The following is a 21,201-nucleotide window of genomic DNA, read 5'->3' as shown; positions in this document are numbered from 1 at the left end:
TCTTCTCTATTCTTTCTCTTGGAAGCCTGCAATGAAACATGCTCAGCCTGTACCAATGGATTTGAGTGCTCCTCATGCCAGACATCCCTGCTAATGCAGAACGGGCAGTGTGTGACTTCATGTGGGAAGGGATACTTTCAGGATCAGCTCCTCTGCACAGGTAACTCAAAGCAAAAAAGACGGCAATACTTTATGATAGCAAAACAGCAGCCAAAAGCTGTACCTGAGCTATTAGATATACTCTCTGTTGAGGGATCTGCTGTTGACATAGGTGTTAATGTTCACCCTAGAGTAAAGGAAGGAGTGGACAGAGGAACTAAGTCATACAGTGTAAAATTGATTACTGCTTGGGGAAATATTCATTAAAATTCCTCAGCGGATCAGTTCTGTTGTGATAAAACTCTGGTTTTGAACACTGCGGTTTTTCACTACTGTCCTCTTTCAATTCAGAATTTTCTTTTGGAAGTGTGACTGTGGTTTTTGTGGTGTTAAGGGTATAGAGCAGGATGTATGCACTAATTTTACTAAGGATATAACACCTCGAGCCATGCCTGGCCACCTGATCCTTCGGGGTTTTCTTTGAGTTCAGTGCAGACTAACTGCAGCGGCTAATGCCAGACCTTTCAGGAGCTGGTGCTTTGAAGTGCATAGAAAATTGCTTGGAGGGATGGGGGATTGATAGAAGTCAGAAAAGTGTACAGAAAATACTATTTAGAAAACTTCTTTTGCTTTGTTTTGCCATTCATTTTTTTCATATGGTGCGCTCTTCCTGAAAGTTGATTGGACTAACTGTTCTCAGGAAGCATATATACAAAGTTACTTAGTAATTCTATAAAACACTGAGTTGTGTCTAAATCCTGTATGTTAGTGATTGGAAAGACTGAGAATAAGATCATGAAGTTTCAGTTTTCTCTTCAGTGGAAGTATGATAGTGCTTTTATGAGCTTCCCCTGCTCCTTTGAAATATTTTTACTTTTCCCAAACTGTAAGGCAGCTGCTTTTTCATCGTGACAGTTTAATTGTTTTCTCTAAAGTTAACACTTTTCTCCTCTTGATGTTGGCCTTTTTAGAAGGCTTCTAATTATTTCTGCAGCTCTAATTCATCAAAGGGGTGGAGCACATGCTTAACTTCTTGAGCCATCACTTTAATTTCTTTGGAACTAGCCCTCCTCCTTAAATACAGGCTTAGGGCTTTTGGCGGGTTTCAGGGGAAAGCACTTGAGATTCCAAGTCCAGCTTCCTTTTCTGAAGTGGTTTGCCTTGAAGAGCTGACCATTTGTTTCAGGTTTTCAAAGTCTGAAAAGCCTCTGTCCTCCAGCAGTGACTATAGACTAGGGCCCCATTGTGCGTGTATAAATAGAAAAGAGAGATCCGGTCCAAAAGAATTTATAGACTTAAGTATCAAATAATCTTCTACTTCATTTGGTTTTATTTTGCCATTTCCTTTCCACCTGCTCCTAGTGTTTTAATTGGCAGTGCCCATGTACTGCTGAAGCGGTAGGGAAAAGCTAATGTTTCATTTTATTACTGGTTTTTAGATTACTGATTGTACATTTCATCCAAATTTGCAGTCACACATGCTTGTAGCTGAAAGTTGCTGGGAAAATTTGTTCCTGTTTCCTCAAGGGAATTAAACCAATTTGCTTTAGTTCTGCCTGGCTGCATTTTCTGCATAAAGTCACACCAGTGGAGAACGTCTTAAATTTCAGATATGGTCCATAATTCATTGCCATTCACTCTTTCTTTGTATCCTCTTTATTTTTACAAATCTCTAATCTGATTGTCCAGACGAGCCTTAGAGTGTTCAGAAATATTTTTCTCATAATGGTTTTAACATCTACAATAAGCAAGTTCCAAAATCACAAAAAGAATGACCTAGACTGCGTTAATCGCTATAGTTCCAGTAAAATCCCTCTTGAGGAATTCACTCTGGAGATGAAAAAGACCTATAAAACCAGGTTTCTTACTCCATCCTATTGTGGAAACACTGTTTTTAACAAAACACAATGAATTAGTCTTTCCTTTTGTTCATGTTTTATAACATCTGGTCTAACTGAATCTATTTTGAATTTTGGAATACGGTTGTTTAATCCCTGCCCTATTTTAATCTTACACAAGCATTGTTTCCTGCCCCTGCCCCTCCACCTGCTTCTGTAAAGTAAGAAAACCATTAAGAGAATGTAAAGCTGAGAATAAAAGGTAATAGGTTCAGTTACGTGGCAGTGTATTTAAAGATCATGGATCAGTTTGTATCAGGCTTAGAGCAGAGTGGTAGATGAAGTCTTCCTTGTCAGAAATAGGCTGTGGAAACAGTTAAGAAACCCCCCGCCAAAGGCAAAGCAAAGGGAAGCGAAAATAAGAGATGTCTGCCTGGTAGAACAGAAGGACTCAAAGGACTTGCAGTGTTCAGTGCTCTCACCATTTTTCTAACTTAATTATTTATGTTTTCAAGATTATTCAAAAGCCTAGGCAGAACTCAAGTGTTTCTGCTTTGATCTACCAAAATGCGAACGTCAAAATGTGTAACTTGACACTAGCAGACCCAGCTCCCTCTGTAGCAAAGCGCTTGAATTTTTATTCACAACCTGTTGTTTTTCTCTGCTGTATCTGGCTGCGGAGGCTCACCTTGAGGATGAACGACGGAACATGACTAAGCTGAACTTTCCCAGCTCACGGTGAGGAGGGCAAGTTAGAGGTGGTTAATGCTACGACGCAGCACAGAGCAGTCGGACCCCATCTGTGCTTTCCCAAAGCCACACAGCGACTTCTTACTGTGTTCTTGCTGGGATGCCATTTGCATTAGCCCTCCTGTTGTCGTCAAACCTGGCAATGTTATAGCTGCTCTGATGCAGATCAGAGAAAGTTTGGTGGGTGGTTCTTTAATTGATTCTCTGACTTCTGGTCAATCATGAAAGAACAGAAGCATCACTTTGCAGGAGCTCTCATCTTCTAAAAGCCTGGGCCTGTGTCACTTCCGTGTGACTTCTACATTACACCCCTGCAACTCCTGAGTAACAGAGCAGAGAAAAAGACCCATTGGCTCAGGAGCCACTGGAGTGCTCTTGCTTTAACCAAGAAGTGGGACCCTGGAAGTTTTGTCTGTTTAATTTTGATTTTCTGGAAAGATGTGTTACTGCATCTTGATGAATACCATCACATCAGCTGAGGCAGAGTAATTGCACACCCTATTGCAACTGGAAGGTTGACTATAATCTTTTGAACATCTTTCCTTCAGCAGCAGTGTCTGGTTAAGCTGCAGGGTCTTGCATATAAGTCCAGTATCCACACAGAAGGGAGGAGGCAATGCAAAACAGTCCCTACAAATCTGAATTGAAAATAGCCAGGAAGGGTGAAAACAGTTTCCTGGCGATGCAGTCATTCTGTTGATTTATTTTCACACAGACACTTAGTTGCTGTAGGCAAAGATGTTTCAGCTGACAGTGGCTCATTGAATGCTTCCACTTTTTCCTCTGCTTTTTTAGTGGAGTTGGTGACTGGCTGTTTGCGCGAGGAGCAGCTGTTGAGTCTGGCACTGACCCAGTGCTGAAAGAGCCAAAGCTTCTGCGGGCAGGGTGTGCGTGAGTGTGTATAAACACAGGGCAGGAATGGGTTGGGGCTGCCGTCCCATCCATATGAACCCAGGTCCTACCTGTTGGGGGTCCATTGCTTACAACTGCAGCTGCGGTTGTACCATCTGATGGCAAACAGAGTGGAGATGTTGGCTGGGATTTAGTAGCTGCTGGACTAGTGGCAAAAAAGTCCTCAAGACATGTGAAAATAAATTGCCTGGTGCCTGTCACTGCAAGCATGAGAAGTGAAGGATTGTATCTGTAGGAGCATGAATTAGGCTGTGCGTGTTTGTCATCTGGAGACTGGCAGCTGATAACTCCTGGAGGTGCTTGCCACCTCGCATACAGAAACGGCTGTGTCAGAGGAGCCTGTGGAGCCTGTTCCCGGGGAGGGCTTGCATAGCAGAGCTAGTGATTGCAGCAGCACATCAGAGCTGAGCCTCTTGCTGCAAGCCTTTTTTTTCTTGGCCCGCCTGAGGAAATTGTTACCGATCCTGTACTGTGTGTCATTTGCGCTACTTCCAAATGCTAAATGTGGCTGTCTTGCTAGAAATCGGGTTGCGTTCTTTCTCCTTTCCTTCCTTTCTTCTGAACTCTGCTAGTTAGATCTCCTCCCTTTCTGTCCCTTTCGGTCTCAAAGAAGCCATTTGGACCTGGTCTCTCTCTAGTAGCTCAGAGTCCAGAGGATCTGTTTCACATCAGTTTGCCAAATTCACTGCAGCTTCTCAGAAGGTCTGATGACCTCTGGTAGGTTGTACTTCACCTTCCCTCACTACCCATAGCTGAGATAGCAAGACGTCATGCCCCGTCTAGGAAGACAAGCAGTTTTAACACAACAGCTGTCTCGCTAGAAGACTTGAAAGCTGCTGTGATAGCCAGGAACAGATTTGCAGGATCTTTGCCAAGGGCCAGTGAGAGCCACCTGGGAACTGGAGAGAGGAGGTGAAGTAAGATCTTAAACTCCTCCAACCTGCAGACTGCTGGTTTGTATCATTACCTGGCTTGAGCCTAGATGTTACAGGTTTCCCCAGCAGAAGTATGGCACTGGGAGTGTTCTTAGCCCACCTTGTCTAAGATACCCTTCCTTCTTGTCTCACTCCCTTTCTTCGTGGCTGTGTTTAGATTAACATTTGTGGTGAGTTTCTTTTTGGCAGCAGAGAAAAGGGGAGTGAGCTGAGCTGGCCTTTCTGCTGTTTTATTAGCCCTACAGCCATGTGTCCATAGAAAGGCTTAAGAGAGCCGGAGCCAGAAAAGAAGGCAAGCTGAGAGGGAGGGTTGTTTGCACTGCAGGTAGCCGTGGGCAAGGACAGTGGTGGTGGTGGTGACGACAAAAGCCCAGCAGAACGGCCGTGCGCAGACTGTGGCAGAGAGGCAATACTGCTGGGCACCGTCTCCAGAGAAGAGCCTGGGATGTGGGTCCAGCCATTCCAAAGACCTTTCCAGCATGGGTATTGTTTATGGTAGACTTACATCCAGCAAAATGTGTGGAACTGGCGGGAGGTGAAGACATTATTTTGACCTACACAGAGGCACAGCTTGAGGCAGCTGCTTGAGAAAAGAGATTGAGGTGAGGATGTGCTCAGGAGTGCTTGGTCTAGTGCAGGCAGCAAATGGTGCACGGTGGGAGCCAAAGCACATTTGCCCAACTGACCTGGCTTTCATCAAAAGTGCATTTTTAATACAGCTGTATGCAAGGCTGCCTGTCTAGAAACAGAGTGTGGAGGCCAGGCTGCCAGGAGAGAAAGGAAAGGAGCAGCACCTCCAGAGAGGACTTGAGAACTTTGCAAATAACTGGGTACATTCAGATGTGTCAACATATTGAGGCAGGTTAACAGCAAGGGGGTCAAGCTGTGCAGTGGAAAGTCTTTAATTAGAGGATCCAAGTCCTGGTACCCACTCTTTCAAAAAGAAAGTTAGAGTGAGCTCAGAGAGGAGCAAAACACTCATGGCTGGAAGGTGAAGTGAGGACACTTCAGTACTTAAGAATTTACAGCATGAACTCATACACTGCAGTTAACTTTCGAGTGTAGACGTGCCCTGAGAATCATCCAAGCTGGAACAAGATGCAGCTTTTTATCAGCAAGGGAAATTATTGACTGGAGCAGAAAAGTGTGCACAATCTTTACCTTGGGATGGGATGTTTGGTATTCATCATGTTGTGAATCAGCCCCAATTAGATGTGCTTAATAGTGGTGATGGCAGTTGCTTTATGAGTCGGGGGGAAGATCCTTTTTGGGTACAGGATACCTAGCATCCTTACAAGACACTCCTCACATAAGAGCGTTCAGGAACTAGAAGAGCCATAGCATTCTGGACAGATCAGGAATTAAGGCGGGGGGGGGCAGGAGGAAGATGTAGGAAGGTGAGAAGGGGGAAAGCAAACAGCTAGTTACAAGGCAACAGAAGAAGACAAGAAAAGGGAAAATAAGCAAAGGTGAAAATGTGGAGAAGGAACATCCAGATTGTCAAAGGACCACATGCTGGGCGTGAACTCAAATGTCCCATGTCTTGGCCCCCTAAATACTCCCTGTTCTAACCCCATGCATGTCACATCACACCTCTGTGTTTTAGTTCCCTTTATATGGGATGGAGATGATAACACTTCCTTGCTTTAGGGGGCAGTGAGATCCACTAAGAAGGGGTGTTTACCTTATGCTATGCAGTGTGACTCATATATAAGCACAAACATAGGTGCTCCATCTCATTAATTAACAAACCCAAGAGCAACTATGGCCTCGAGCAGACAGAAGCAGCATAGAAACCATGCAAAACAGGAGTGAGATGGGAGTAGTGGTGATCACCAGTTTGCTGTAAACTTACTTACAGCTACCTGGATTGCAAACACTCCCACCTGTTATAGGGGAGAGGGTGAATTGTGTCTCAGCGGGTTTATTTTGGCAGGAAGGTGTTTGCTTTTGTCACTGTTCTGTATGTAAATGTGCTCTTAGTTATGTGGATGAGCTGTGTCTGCTGGTTCCTGCATTCCACTGAGACTACTTGCAGATGAGTTTTTCTTGGGTGGGTGCAACTTCAGACATGTTTGCAGATACGGGGCAAATGTCAAAAGGTTCTTTTCTCTTCCACCTGCCGTGCTCTGGGACCACAAGTGTGTACCTGCCTTATTGTGAAATAATAAATTTAAGAATATCTTTGGAATATATTTGGGTGTAATTGAGAAAAAAATCTAATAGCTTAAAGACCTGTAATTTGCGCAGTTCCTGCAAGCACTGGTAGCACATGATTTAACATGAGTCTGCATCACACATTTCATAAAACAGTAACCACAGTGGGCTGAATCTCCCCCACAGCTGAACTTGTACAGTTTCAAATAAGGTGGTTCATTCAACAACTGTTTGGGGAGGCAGAATTGGTCTTCATACAGTTATTAGTTTAATTGTAAGATGTCATCATGCACAAGGATCACTCTGTTCTGCCTATGTGTTCCTGTACTCAGATGCCACAGAGAGGGCATTTATACTACTTGAATTGCAGGAGTGTGATATACTTCAGGAATATCTGAAACATTACTGTGTCCCAACCATGATGCATGGCTCACCCAGAGAGAAAAGTAGCTGGTATCTCAACTCAGTGAGGGAATGCCCCTTCTCTTCTGCTGGCAGTGTCAAGGAAAAGTTATGCAGTGCCTGCAGTACTGGACCTGGGACCCACTGCCCACCTTTCCCCATGAATTACTCAGTCTGAGCACATGAGGATTTCTGCCATGCCTGACCAGATCGGCCAATGGCCAGAAGTCAGTTCCTTCTGTGCCAGTGCAGAGTCCTGGAAGGGCAGAAGGAGTTGTTTCCAGAAGTAGGCTGTCTTGGGTTTAATTTTGCAGGACCTTGATTGCAGCCTTGGAGTCTAATTCTGTGTTTCTACATGGAGCTGGGTTAATGTCGGTAGTCACTGCAAGGATCTGATTGCAGGACTGTTTTTTTAAGCAGCATATGATGGGATCTCTTCCCATTTCCCTTTGTGCTCATACAGCCCCTAGCACCAGGATGAACAAACAGGACTTAACAGTGTTACCAACACTCCTCCTAGTCTGATTACAGCTACAGAAACTGCTCTGATATATACAGCATGTAATATTGCATGTACAAAATGAAGCTGTAAATTGTACCCCTGAGATGGCTTGGATAAAAGATACTAACATAAGAAGAGCAGTGTTTTTTTATTTTCTTTTCCTTTTCTGAAGCAGTGAATGCCTGTGAATTTAAGAAAAATACTACCAAAAAAGTGAATTACTGCAAACTGCTCATTTTAAAGAGATGACTGGAAGTTGATTGTCTGTTAATCCTGCACCTTTCCTTCCTGCAGCTTGTCACGAGTCCTGTTCCTCATGCTGGGGTGCTGCTGAGAACAATTGTTTGTCCTGCAAAGATGCATCACGCGTGCTAAAAGCAGGGCTCTGTGTGGCCAGCTGTGGCCAGGGATTTTATACAAAGGATGGAATCTGCAGCGGTAAATACCTGTTTTCTTCTTCAATTGCAAGAAGCTTGAGAAATGCTCTGCAAAAAAGGAATCAATATTTCATTTAGCCGTGCAGCAGCTGTGATTTTATTCATGTCTAAGAAGCCAGATGCACCTTGTGCATAAATATCAGATGAGGAAAGCTGCTGTTTGTTTGTAAGATTATTAATTCATTTAAGCTAATCAGATGCTGAAAGGTTTAAGGTTTTTTCCTTCACTGAACAGCTTGAAAGCCTAACTGAGTAGTTTCTGAGGGCTTGACAAATCCATTTGTCTGCGGGAAGAAAAATGGCCTTTGCCAGCAGGTTTCTGTAAATTTGATTATAATTCAGCATCACAATAACTAATACCTGCACAACAGATGAGACTTGGTTGCTGGGAAGGTTTGCTGAGAAAAGGGAAGAGATGGCTGGAGGGAATTTGAAGTCTTAAGTCAAACAGATCATGAAGGGGAAAAATGTCTCAAACAAATAAAGAATCTAAAATTTGCCGCAACCATTCGGGTCAAGTCTGGGTTTCTGCTGGCAACCACCTCCAGCTGTTTTGAAGGACTGTCCAGCATAGTCAGCAGAATGACGCAGGGGTTGTCTGTCTTCATGCAGGTCTATCTGAGCCACAGCTAGCTAGAGAGGCCTTGAAACCTGGAGAATGTTGACAAAATTGTTGCTATTCTGGCAGACTCTGGATGAATTTCACTTTGACCAGGTTCCCCTTTAGTTTGGTTGATGTCTATACCAGTAAATTTTACTCACCTGTGTTTTGAAGTGTGCAGGCTTGAAATCTTAGATCTGTAGCTGAAAGTCATTTAAGCTAAAAAGGAAATTTAGCTTAGATGCGGCTTGGGCATAATTTTTATTTTTATTGCCAGTGATTTCTCAAAACTGCATAGCTGTTCCTCATACCCTTCAGGATTCAGGCCTTTTGTCTTCTACCAAAAACATGCATTTTGATACCCAACCAGAGAGCTGTAAGCTGTTTTAAAGGGAGGCTGTCTGACTGGTGGAAAGAAACAAAAATTGGTTAAGTAAAATGCTTGTCTCTTCTGCATGTACGGCAACAGTAGTGCTACTGACTTAGGGAAGCCAGTTTTGGAGCACTCTTAGACTTCAGGTCAGTTAGCTTTAGAACTGACTGCCTGGGAGAATATAGACCACATGAATTGATAAGAAACATTATTATGCTTAATTTTAGATGCATTTTCACACTTAAAAGTTTGACTTGAAGAAAAGGGCAGGAGGGGGGGAGAAGAATTGCAATTTTTTTGATCAACTTTTCCCCCATCTTTTAATTCCTGAACAGTCTGATAACTGTTGCTTGTTGTACAAAGGTATGTAAAGATTTATGAGATGGTTTTCATATGTCAAATTGTTCAGAATGGTGCTGCCTGTTCACAGACGGTTGGTGAACAGGAAAAACATTACCTGGAGGGGGTTGTGTCAGGCGCGGAGGGAGTGCTGCTGTAGACCCATTTCTGGTATTTGTACTTACTCAGAGTCCTAGATGGGATACAGGTCAGTGAATACCTGTCTGCACTCACACGTCTACCTCCGTGAATGTCACTACTTATTCCAGGGAAGTACGAAAGGTTACTTGTGCTGGAGAGCAATGTCTAAAGATGCCTTTCTGGCAAAGAAAGGACAAGGCATGGTTTGGCTTACTTGATTTTATCTATGTGGCCAGGTTGATGGGTCTGTTGTTCTTTGCTTATTGAGTGCATTTCATTAATGAGCTGTTGTCTTTGGCAGCTTGTGACCAGTTCTGTGAAACATGCTATTCAGACCAACCCAGGTGTTTGACCTGTGCTTCAGATAAGTTGTTACATGATGGGAAGTGCATTTCAGAGTGCCCAGATGGATATTTCCCAAGTAGCAACGGAAGATGCAGAGGTAAGAGGCATATTTGCATGACCTTTTCTAAGGCTCTCAAGGCACCCTCCACATGTTGTCTGCTTTTCCCCAGATGTTTACCTGGGGGGAGGGAATGTTAAGAGCACAGAAGTGCGAGTGGGGACAGGGAATTTGATTTTTTGTTTTCTTTGGTTCACTTGTGATAGATTGTTTTAAATAACCTCTTTGCCTTGCCAAGCATATTAAGACACTTTGAGATATATATTCAAAACGCTATGTGAGTGAGAGTTATTACTGTTAGTAGTTATTAATACTTGTGCACTTCTGCTCTCATTAGTTCATATAGCTGAATATCATGCCAGCAGGGAGTTTTTAGTTAGCTGGAGGAGGCTGTAGTAGTCAGCACCACCACTCTCAAGGAGAAAAAAATTGGATATTTAAGGTCTGTGTGCTCTGTTTCTTTATCAGCTTGTCACGATTCATGCTCCACATGTGAGGGACCTCTGGCCACTCACTGCACCTCCTGTTCCTTTCCTCTGGCACTGCACTGGGGCCAGTGCCTGCAGGGCTGTGGAGAGGGTTTTTACCAGGATCACAACGTCTGCAAGGGTAAGCTATGTACTTGGAGTAAATTCCCCAGCTGCTGTAAATCAGTGTGTCTATATTGGCTTTTGTCGGGCTGTGCTCGGACTACCCAGCTACGATGCTGATCCTTTATCCTACACTGAACTGGTCAATGAGTAATTCCTGTGTTTGCCTGCTGATTGTTTTCTACTTTGAGAAAAAGCAAATCTTCTCAAATACTTTCTGCTTCACACCCTCAGGATTTAGTGATCTTGGGGACTTTTTTTTTCTCTATGTTGTTGAAATAAACGTACATTGCTTCCAAGTTTTTCTTGACACGAGTTAAGAGGTGGATGAAATTCTGCACACACCTAGTAGATTTGCTAAGACTGAGGTCATTTTTGCAGCAATGGAAAACCTGAAAGTTCGGAAGATTAATTTATGCTTCCTATGAGCCCTTCAGACTGTCATTTCTTGATATTTCTCCTAGTGAGATTGTGTTCACCGTTACGGTTCCAGAAATTAAAGGAAAATTGATTGCCTATGGCACAGTACTGCAGTTTTTTCCCAATATTATTTGTTCATCAACTTTATTCAAGAAAAGGGCTGTTATTTGGGGGTGGAGGAAAAGATGTCAAAATATTTTTCTAAAATCCCTGTTCCATTATAGAAAATGCAGCACCCCATCAGTTTATGGAAAAGATTTCTTAGCTTGTGAGTTGCTGTGAAGTGTATGCTCTTTGCTAGCTCTTTGAATATCAGACTGTCTACAGCAATACAAAACTGGAAAGAGGGATGAACAAGAGGGTCCAAACCAGTGTTTTCTTCCCTTTCTCTCTCACATTTATGACCTGATGCCCAGGTTGTTGGGCCTTGTCCATGTCTCTGAGAAAGCGGTCCTCAAAGCTGCGGCTCTGACTGCTCTCTTGACCTGTGCACAGGTTGCCACCCATCCTGCCGCACCTGCGTTGGCCCGGGGGCCTCTCATTGCCTGCAGTGCAGGGCACCAGAGGACGTACTGCAACCTCACCAGCCCATGGAAGGAGCTGTACATGGCCTTTGCCTCTCTCACTGCCAAGCCCAGTTCTACATGGATAGCACAGGACTCTGCAAACGTGAGTAGAGGATGGGAACGGTTGTTCAAAGCCTTCGGCACAGGGCTGCGCTGGATTTTAGCTGTTGAGGGTGATCTTGTACAATGTTCGAGTCTTCCGTGCTTTGAGCTCCTGTGTTTGCCTTGTGACAGTCATGAATGTTTAAACTCGGTAACTTTCAGAATGGCATATACTAGTACTTTTGAGGGAAAATATACATATAATTTGTGACTAAAGAATCAGGTACTTTTTCTAAAACGACTGTGTTCAAGTCTGCACAGCTTAGCTTTCTTTTCACTGAAGTTGAGAATGTGATTTTTACCACTGACTTATTTTGAAGCAGGATCAATCCTTAAATCCTTTTCAGAAAAGACTGAGCTGTCTCCTTATTAGCCCTTGGAGCAGGTCAAGATATCCCACAGCAGTCTTTTCTTTTGAGGAAGTTCTTCTGATACATGCCCTGCAGCACACATGCCATCACTTCTGAAATAGCAAGTAGGAAGCATTTCCATGAAGGCTAAAGTTTGGAATAGAGGCTAACATGGGGATATATGTGGTTTCCCACCGCTTTGAGAGAAAACTGTTGTGGACTCAAGCGAAGAATGTTTACTGGGTGGATCCGCAAGCCAGTCTGCCTGGCTGTGCAGAGCTTGTGGCAGCTGGTGTGGATGTCTGTACAACAAATGTATTGCAATATCTTGGAAATGATGCTGACAGAAGCAGGCTGAGAGGTTAGACTTGAGCATCTTGCGCCATCACAGTCCACCCTAAACCTAAGGAGAAATGATACTTTCAGAAACGGCAGTGATTTCCCTGTGTGGAAAGACCAGTCACAGAGACAGGGACTCTACAGCACTTCAGTAATAACAGTAATTACAGTACTTTAATAACAGTGTTACAGTAATAACAATAGCAACAATGCTACTGATGGCTGTTTCTTCCTGGTGAAAAAACATTTTCTAAAAGTGGGCATAATTTAAAATCCATTTATTTTGATTTTATCTCTTCATCTCAACTTGATGGAAAGAGTCTGTACAAGTTCATTTTTTTGCTCTAGGGGATCTTAAAAAAGGAAGAAGTGGCATTTGTTTTGGTGGAACGATTCCGTCTTTAACAGTTACCCACACAGCCCATAAGGTGTGCAGTGCTTTAGATTGGTTCCTGAAGGCATTAATGTAGAGCCTCCAAGCCACGCAGTGGCCGTTCCGTGGCAGGTAATGGGTTTTCTTGGCTGAGTCCAGGTTATGGTATAGAAACTGAGTGAAGAATTCCATATACCACTGCCTCAGATGGGTGAACAGACTTGTACAAACAGGCCTGAGCAGAGTTCGGTGATAGTGCTGAATTATGTCATTGGGCAAGAATGCCGGCACAGCCCCATATGTTACTAGCTCTGCTGTATTAGTAACAGCATTAGAATAGTAGTTTGATTTATTGCAGAAGGGTGCGAAGATTCAAGATTTTAAAGTTTGAGCTACCCCTGTAAAACACTCATGCAAAGTTTGTAGATGCACCTTTTTGAAAAAGTAAACCCACAACAGATGGGTACCATGCCTACATTACCTGCGCAGAACAGAAGCACATTCACATGTAGGTTAAAATGCTGGTTTTGAAGGTTTTACCTATGTGGTGGTGAATTTCTCACCAAACCACAGAAATATCTTTATATTTTTCTAATGCTTGAAATGTCCCTGATGAAACTGTAAGAAATTTATCTCTGATATGATTTGAGTCACTTGAGCCAAAGATAGTCCTGGAGACATTGCATTTGTGATGAGGATCCCTGACTTCTCTCTCTGGCTCTCTGACAGACAGCTAAGTGCCCTTCCTAGAGGGCAGGAAGCCTCTCTTTGTGTTCAACAGAGACTCACACAGTGGAACTTGTGGCCTCGAGTCACTGCTCTAATAAATACTAGGTTTTTAACGAATGACTTTATATAGTTATTTAATCAGATTACTTAGTTTAAGATGGCTTGTTTTAGGGTCAGTACCAGTAAAGGTGAAGAAGTCTAACATTTTAACTGCACTCTTTTCATTCTTGCTGAATCATCCTTGTAATGAGCATTCACTTTGCTAGCTGTGAAGTCAGGTGGTGAGCCCACCTCTATGCATATTTGCTCTTACTGCTCCAGAATGGCTGGTGATAACCATGCAGTGATGCTGGATAGCAAATCCTTCCTGGAGTAACTGTAGGGTAATAGTGAAAGATGATTTCAGAATCTGGTAAGTTTGCAGAAGCCCAGAGCTCTTACAGGGAGGTGAACAGTATTACACGGTGTTGTGCATCTCAGCTTTCCATTTCAGTAATGAATTGTGTGGGTGCAAAGAAAGATTAAATATGCAGCTATCTGTGGTTGCTCCTTATCTTCAAGAAGTGTGCTATCCAGCCTTCGTACTCCTGCCCTTTCTGCCTTTCTCAAGCAGAGAATCCTGTAAAGGAAATACCTTCCTGTCGTCCCTGGGGAGAAAGCAGTCTAGCCATACTCTAGGACAGTAACGACCAAGCTAAGCTAGAACTAATTTGACTCTCTCTGTCTTCTTTTTTTTTTTCTGTTCCCTGCAGAGTGCCACTCCTCCTGTGCAGGCTGTGTGGGGAACACTTCCCAGGACTGTACGGCTTGTCCGTCTTCCCACGTCCTGCTTGAAGGCAGATGCCTCTCTGAGTGCCCAGAGGGGCTGTTCAGCCACGAAGATCGCTGCTACTGTGAGTGCATAGTGCACGCACCTGCAGTTTATACTACTGAATTTCATTGCATACACGTTTTGTAATGCATTTCTCAATGTAATTAGAGATGCTGTCAGTTTTATATGAGGCTATTTAAGTATTTTCAGGGGAGAATAGGATAGTCCAATTTCAGGAAATGGAATCTCCTCCTAATGGGAGAGAGGCGTACACATTGAATCATAAATTATAATCAGTTTTGCTCCTCTGGACTGTTTCCCTGAAGATATTTTGCATTTCATTTCAGTAGGCTTGGATGATGTTCCTAGCCAGTGCGCTGTGGCAAAAGAAGTCTTTACTGGACAACGCTGAAAAATGGTCTGCTTTTATTAGGCTAGATAAGAATATTGTCCATATGAATTAGCTTTATTTTTAATCCACTCTTGGCTGTAGGGCTGAGTTTAGAAGGAAGGAATTCTGCAGGTGCAGGAGAAAAGCCATTACATCTATGAATATGCCTGATCGGTAGTGGGGACAGCATTATTTATTTTTGTCTCAGCCTTGCCCACAAGTGGCCTTCATTTAGCTTGTTTGATCTCATCTAAGCAGATGACTGTGACTACTGACCTTCTGAGTGACTGGAATGATTAAATCCTGTTTGCCACTTGCAGAAAATGGTGGCTTTTAGAGTATGCCGCCATTCATTATGAGCTGCTAAGTACAATGGGTGAGGAAACACAGGCCTTTGAAATCTAATTAGTCCCTTCAAAGTCATCTGAAAGTTGTCTGCTGTTTTATAATTGGGTCAGGCATCCATGTATCTGTTCTGGCAGTAGGAGAAATTTACTGCTCTCTTCCCTGGGGGGCCTCAAGTTTAGAGAGAGAAACCTCTTCTAAAGTCCATTGCTCTATTTATTCAATTTACTCACCCAAGGAACAACTCTATAAATACATTTATTTGGCAGGCCTTTGTAAAGATTTATCAATTTTGAGGTTGTGCGCTGCCACCTTAAAGCTGAGGTAACTGCTGAATGCTGCATTATGCGCTTTCAGGCTTATGTAAATGTCTTAGAAACAAACTTTCAGTGTCAGGAAGGAGGCATCCTTCTGTATGCTGCCAGCTTAGATCTCCTGCAGTTTTTGAACAGTGACGCTCAGTTAATATAGGTGTGTCTAGAAAATTGATTCTTCCTTTTGAACACTGAATTCATGAGCATGATATCTGAAAAGCTGAGAAGGTGGTGAGACATGACATGCTAGGTCTTACACACTGGAGCCTTATGCTGTGGCAGCTGCGAAACGCCCAGCTTCTATGTGGGGAGTGAGCAATTGTATGTAGCCTGAGGAAATCCTGAGGTGGGAGATTTTTGAAGTTGTGTGCTTTTCTTCGTAGAAGAGCTTTAAAAGTAGCTTTTAAGTTTGTTTTTTTTTTTACAGATCATTAGCCGTAGTATTTCTGTCTCCCTCAGATCTGTAGCATGGAAATCCTGGAAATACAGCATCTGTCGTTAAAGGTGGAAGGATGCAAAAGCAGTCTGAGTGAAATATTTTTAAGCAATCTTAACCACTTTTTCTGCAGTCTTTTTGTTGATCTTTTAGCAGATGGAATAGCTAATGAGCTGACATGGTATTCAGGTTTTATAGGTTTCAGTTTGGGAGGGCTTTGTGCCAAAATCATTCCTGGATTTTCCACTCGTGAATATCAAACTCATGCCGCTGTGATGTTCATACAGTCCCAAGATGTTTAATTTTTGATGGATTTTTTTTGTTGTTAATTTGACCAGGGAAATGGTGGAGTTACCATCCTTGGAGGTGTTCAAAAAACGCGTAGACGTGGCACTTCAGGACATGGTTTAGTGGGCATGGTGGTATTGCATTGACGGTTGGACTCAATGATCTTAAAGGCCTTTTCCAACCTAAACGAATCTATGATTCTATGTCCCCTGTACATCCCACTCTCTTATGTGCACAAGCATATGGTGGAGGGAGGAATAAAAGGGCCACTCTATATTTTATGTTTTGCATAGATCTATACCTTGATTAATGCAGAGAACAAATCACATTTTTAAATTGACAACTCATTTGTCATCTTGTTTATTCAAAATGAGGATGTAAGAGCCTTCCAAACCACAAATCTGCAGTCACTGATGCTATTAGATCATTTTATGTCTGTGTTTTCTAGGAGTAAATTATTATTATAGGGGCTGGCTTTCTCGGGAGGGGAGAGTGTAAGGTGGACTATACCAAGAGCGTAACAAGTGTTGATTTTCTTACCCAGCCTGTCACCCATCCTGCAAGACGTGCCGTGGCCCTTCTGATTTGGAGTGCTTAACCTGCCATCCCCATGCGACTCTAGCTAGTGGAAAGTGCAGAACTAGCTGCAAGGAAGAGCAGTATCTCAACCTGGTGGGATATTGTGTGGGTAAGTAAGAGGAGACAGCATGAGTCATACAGTGTGGTGATCTTTCTGTGGCATTAACCAGCTACTTGAGCACACACCATGAAGAAATCAGAATTCCTGTTATGAGTAAAATGTCACACAGGTGAAAATACCATGAGGAAACTCTCCAGTGTGCATAGTATATAGCAAAGCTGCTTGCCACTCCTGCTATACATATTTTCACTAGAGCTGCATGAAGTCAACTGCAAATTGTGTAAGGCAGGCAGTAGGGAGAGAGAGACAAGGCTCTCCTTTGCCAGGTTTTCTGCTGCATGGTTTGGTGTGAAGACTTGAGATCACATGTATAGACCAGTATGTCTGGGAATCATCAGAGCATTCATATACTTATTAATATCATAATGAACACGCTCTTAACAATAGGATGGGCTGCAGCTCTGCTCTGCTGAGTGGCGATGTGCTTGCCTTTGCCAGGCCAAGCGCTTATCTGTGTCTTGCTCCAGTCTGGACTTTACAGCGTACTGCCTGTCACTGTAGAGCCAAGCCTCGGGGACCCAGAGCCAGGAAAGCTGCTTAGGTCCTGCACAGAGCTTCAGTAAAGTGAGTTAAGGAAACATTTGTGATTCGAGAAGCAGTTTATGGGGCCCTAAAGAAAAACTGGCACAGCTAGCATTGCTGTGCGCATTTTTGGGAGGTAATAGGATTTCTGTATAGGGGTTATACTTCGTGGGTGCTTGGTGCCCACACATAAGCCTATCATCAGAAGACTCTGGTTGCATTTATCTGTTTAAAAAGAAAAATTGCTTTTAATCCATCACCCAGACATGTGTAAACATACCCTGGGAACTGCTCCAACAATTTCTGAGCTTTATCAGGCCATTTTTTTCCTTTATCAAAAAAGATATGGTGTGTGAGGCTTAATCTAGGCTGAACAGTTCCAAATGAGATAAGGAATCATAAGAAAAGGGAAAAATGCATTAGATGTAATAAATATATCCATTGAGAGGGTATTGTTTTCAATTTAATATAGATGATTCCCCTTCACAAAGATTTCTTTTTGCTTATATATATGTGTTGTGGCTTTTTTTATAAAAGACTTGTTTCTTTGCTCTCCACAGATTAATTTTATGAACCATTTCTTCATCTTCTTTTTAAACAACAGTTATTGTTTTGTCTGCAGAGACAAAGGGGGGAGGGGGGGAAACAAAGTATCTGAAGAGTGTGAAAATATCCTAAAACCATTGCACAGCTCCTTAGGTATACAAGAAATCAGGTTGGGGAATCAAGATGTTTCGTACAGTCAAGTAATTACAGTATGGAAATAGTTCAGCATTTCAGCGTAAAGAGCTGTCTCTGCCCTGTAAAATTTTAGGGGCTACAATGATACTTACTAATGTCCTGTCACATCATAGCTGTATGCACTTTATTTCTTCCACCTTATTTTCCCATTACTTTGCATTATGCTTCCTACAAAAAAAGGCCAGTGGAAATGTGATCTTCCAGCTGTAAATTTCATTGGAAAAACTTAGTACCATTTATCATAAACCAGGATTCTTTCTGAGGGGGGGTTACTCTGCTGCTTGCTGTGTGCTATGTGCTTTAACTATCCCTTTTAGACTGCCGTTACCTGTAAGTTTGGCAAGGTGTCATGGCGCAATAAGTGTGCTCCCCAAATCCCAGGGGATTAGGTAGATGTCACAGTGCCTGGCAATAATGAGGAGCAGAAATTGGAAACAATGGACTCAGGCAATGTGGAGGGCAAGGTTTGACCTCCAGGCGCACTACACTGACAGTGGTGAATCATCTGCAAAGAACCTTGCCTGGCTTTCTGGCCTCCAAAGCAATTACAGTCTGGCGGTGCATCCTTTCCTTGCAAACCAACAAGCTTTATTTCGAAGCCCTGCAGGTCATGAACATGGTCCACTGTTTGGAGACTTGCCTTCTCAAAGTAGAAACATGTTTTCAAGGCTTAGTTCACAGTGCCTGGCATCACTGAATGTCAGTATTGAGTGTTTGAATCTGTACTCCCAAAACAGGAGAGAAGGCTTTCCAGGTGCAACGTAGTAAGAGCATAAGGAGGCACATTTCCACCTCCCAGCTCTGACCTTAGTCTTGCTGTGTGACTCACGTCAGTCCTGCCTTCGAGAGGCCAGTACAGCTATTCCTCGTAAGATGGGAACCCTTAATGTTCACATGGTCTTGCACATATAGATGCATTGATGTTTCTTTGTCTAACCGAAGTTTTGAAAATCCTTGTAGAGGAACATAGTTATTTGTTGCCTTTAAAAAAAAAGTTGTGCTTGGGTCTCAGATCTGCAGTCTGAAGTGTGTGGCTCTCTGTGCCAAATTTATGTCTGATGTTTAAGCAAAGGATGTGTGTTGCCAGTTCTGCTAGAGATAAAGAGCTCCACATCCAGGTTGTTAAATTTCACTCATTCTTATTCAGTACTGATTGAAACACTAAATTTGCCCTTGCAAGTTATTAATTACCAGTTAAAGAGCAGCTGTCCCATAAAAGAGAACATTAAAACCCCTGACACTTGCATAATATATGATTTGCATCAGAATCTAACAAAGCTTTTTCCTTTGCTTCCCAAAGCAATTATTTTTTTACAATTATCTTCCCATTTATCTTTAATTCCCGACCCTCCAGGCAGAACTCTCTTACAACTTATAGGGACTGCTGTGCATTATAGCCACCTGTCATACTTTATGGACCTGCAGGGGAAAATCTTTCATACGGGATGGAGAAAACCAACTGTCACTTGAAACCGTTGCCTGTGAATTAATGTTGTTATTGTACATGTTACCTGAATGAGGATTGGAACATTTGCCTTGCTAATAGAAAAAGAGATCTTGTTTTCAGCAGTTTATCAAATAAGGTTTCAAATGTAAACAAAAGAAAGACAAAATGGCCTCAAGTTTCAAAAGATCAATGATTTTCTAAGCTCTGGTTTGGGCATGCTGAATTTGTGCCAATTTTCTTTGAGAGTGCTCAATTGATTAATTTTATAGCTAAAGTGTATGTACAGGAATGTGTGGCTTTAGCAGTCCCCTGTTGAGTCTCAGGGCTTCTGTGTTTTGTGTTTTGGCAGTTCGAAAACACTCTTTGATTTCCCTCTCCCTCTTATCCAAGACAACTTCAGCTTCAGGAAATGTTGCAGTCACCAGTCTAAAAAATAGCAGTCGCTAAAACTGTTGTCCTGTTCATAAAATCCTGCCTTTACTTTTCTGATTTGAATATATCATATGCCTGTCTTGAGGTTTCCTCATTCATCTTGACGCTTTCTCATTGATCTTTTCCTGACTCGGTGGAAGGGCAATTAGAAAAATGCAGAGGGTCTGCGCTGTGGCTGAAGCAAGGGGTTCACAGACTGAGCTCTACTGGGTGCTCAGCTAAGGCGTAAAAGGATGCAAAGGACTACCTACCAGAATTAGCAACAATGGCAGCTGACATGAAAAGAAACTCAAAACACCCACAGATACAGTATCCCCCAGGGTCCTATCTTAACTTCCAGCTACATCTTCCTTGAAAGGGAACTCCCAATCCCCATGTTCAGCTGCTCAGGCTCTTGCTTCCTTAGGCTGTGTGCAGTTGTGAAAATGTTCCAAGATAAACCAGAAGAGCTCACTCAGGAGGATGCCTGTAACAAGCCTTTCTGCCTTGCTCTTAAAATTCCAGAAAGGACAATCTGACAACAAGAAATACATTCAGCTCCTTGTAAAATTAATGAGCTGTTGCCGTACTCTAAGCGAGACATTGATATCATCACAAAGAGATGGAGTTTTGCTGAGCAGAGCAAGAGGGAAATTGGGGGCTTAGCTCCACTTAGTCACTGGCATGCAACCTTCTACAGAATTTAACAGCTGAGCTGCCAGAGGAGGAAAACAGAAGATCATTTCCCTACTTTGGTGCGGGCTCATTTGTGCCAGGCACCATCCAGCTGGATTTCCCACTTTATGCTGCGTAGGGAAGCTCCCACCCTTTTCAGAAGATGCAAGCAGATCCCTGCAAACGTGATTGCATTTCACCAGGAGTTCACCTCACTTGTTTGTGTGACAAATTCCCTTTTGTGTCTTTTAAAGCAGAGGCAAAAAACCCCTTCCAACAACCAAATCAAACCAAAAATCCTGGTCAGTGCTAGGCGTCCTTCGGAATCAACCACATTGGTTTTCTTTCTGGATTTACTGTAAGGTGCTAGAGAATGTTTGCATGCTGACATGCCTGTAAATTGCATGGTGTTTTAAGTACTGATTTAAAGTAGTGCTCTGTTGTAAACCTCATACTTTACCTTAGAGTGTAGTACGAAACTTGCATCAGGAAATTTTTTTCTAAAGAGCCCTTAAGAGGGGAGGTGTATTTAAACAGGACAAGTGGTTGATTGCTTAGCAAATGGTGGAAGTGAGAGGTAGAAATGCCTCTGGTTTCCTTTATGAGCATTCACAAACACTTTAGAGATGATTTTGTCTCCCCAAACAGCCTTCTTTGTCTTGACAGACAAGTGAACAATTTATAATAGATACTTTCCATATAGGAAGGGCACTATTGTTTTCTTGGTTTGCTAAGAGAAAGCTAAAGAGGGTGTGGAAGTAA

The 21,201-nt window shown here is 42.8% G+C and overlaps 1 protein-coding gene across 1 annotated transcript in view; it reads left to right on the top strand.

Moving 5' to 3' along the window:
- The window catches only part of FRAS1 (Fraser extracellular matrix complex subunit 1), a 151,997-nt gene that overhangs the window by 56,809 nt on the left and 73,987 nt on the right, over positions 1-21,201 (top strand). The window contains exons 13-19 of the mRNA XM_075038663.1: positions 26-160; positions 7,890-8,033; positions 9,788-9,928; positions 10,358-10,498; positions 11,395-11,568; positions 14,111-14,251; positions 16,488-16,631. Coding sequence (XP_074894764.1) covers positions 26-160; positions 7,890-8,033; positions 9,788-9,928; positions 10,358-10,498; positions 11,395-11,568; positions 14,111-14,251; positions 16,488-16,631 — 1,020 coding nt within the window. The remainder of the gene's footprint in view (positions 1-25; positions 161-7,889; positions 8,034-9,787; positions 9,929-10,357; positions 10,499-11,394; positions 11,569-14,110; positions 14,252-16,487; positions 16,632-21,201) is intronic.

Source organism: Buteo buteo, chromosome 1 (assembly GCF_964188355.1).
Source record: "Buteo buteo chromosome 1, bButBut1.hap1.1, whole genome shotgun sequence".
NCBI classification, from domain to species: Eukaryota; Metazoa; Chordata; class Aves; order Accipitriformes; family Accipitridae; genus Buteo; species Buteo buteo.
The sequence above is the reverse complement of the archived record's forward strand: the minus strand, read 5'-3'. Positions and strand labels throughout refer to the sequence as shown.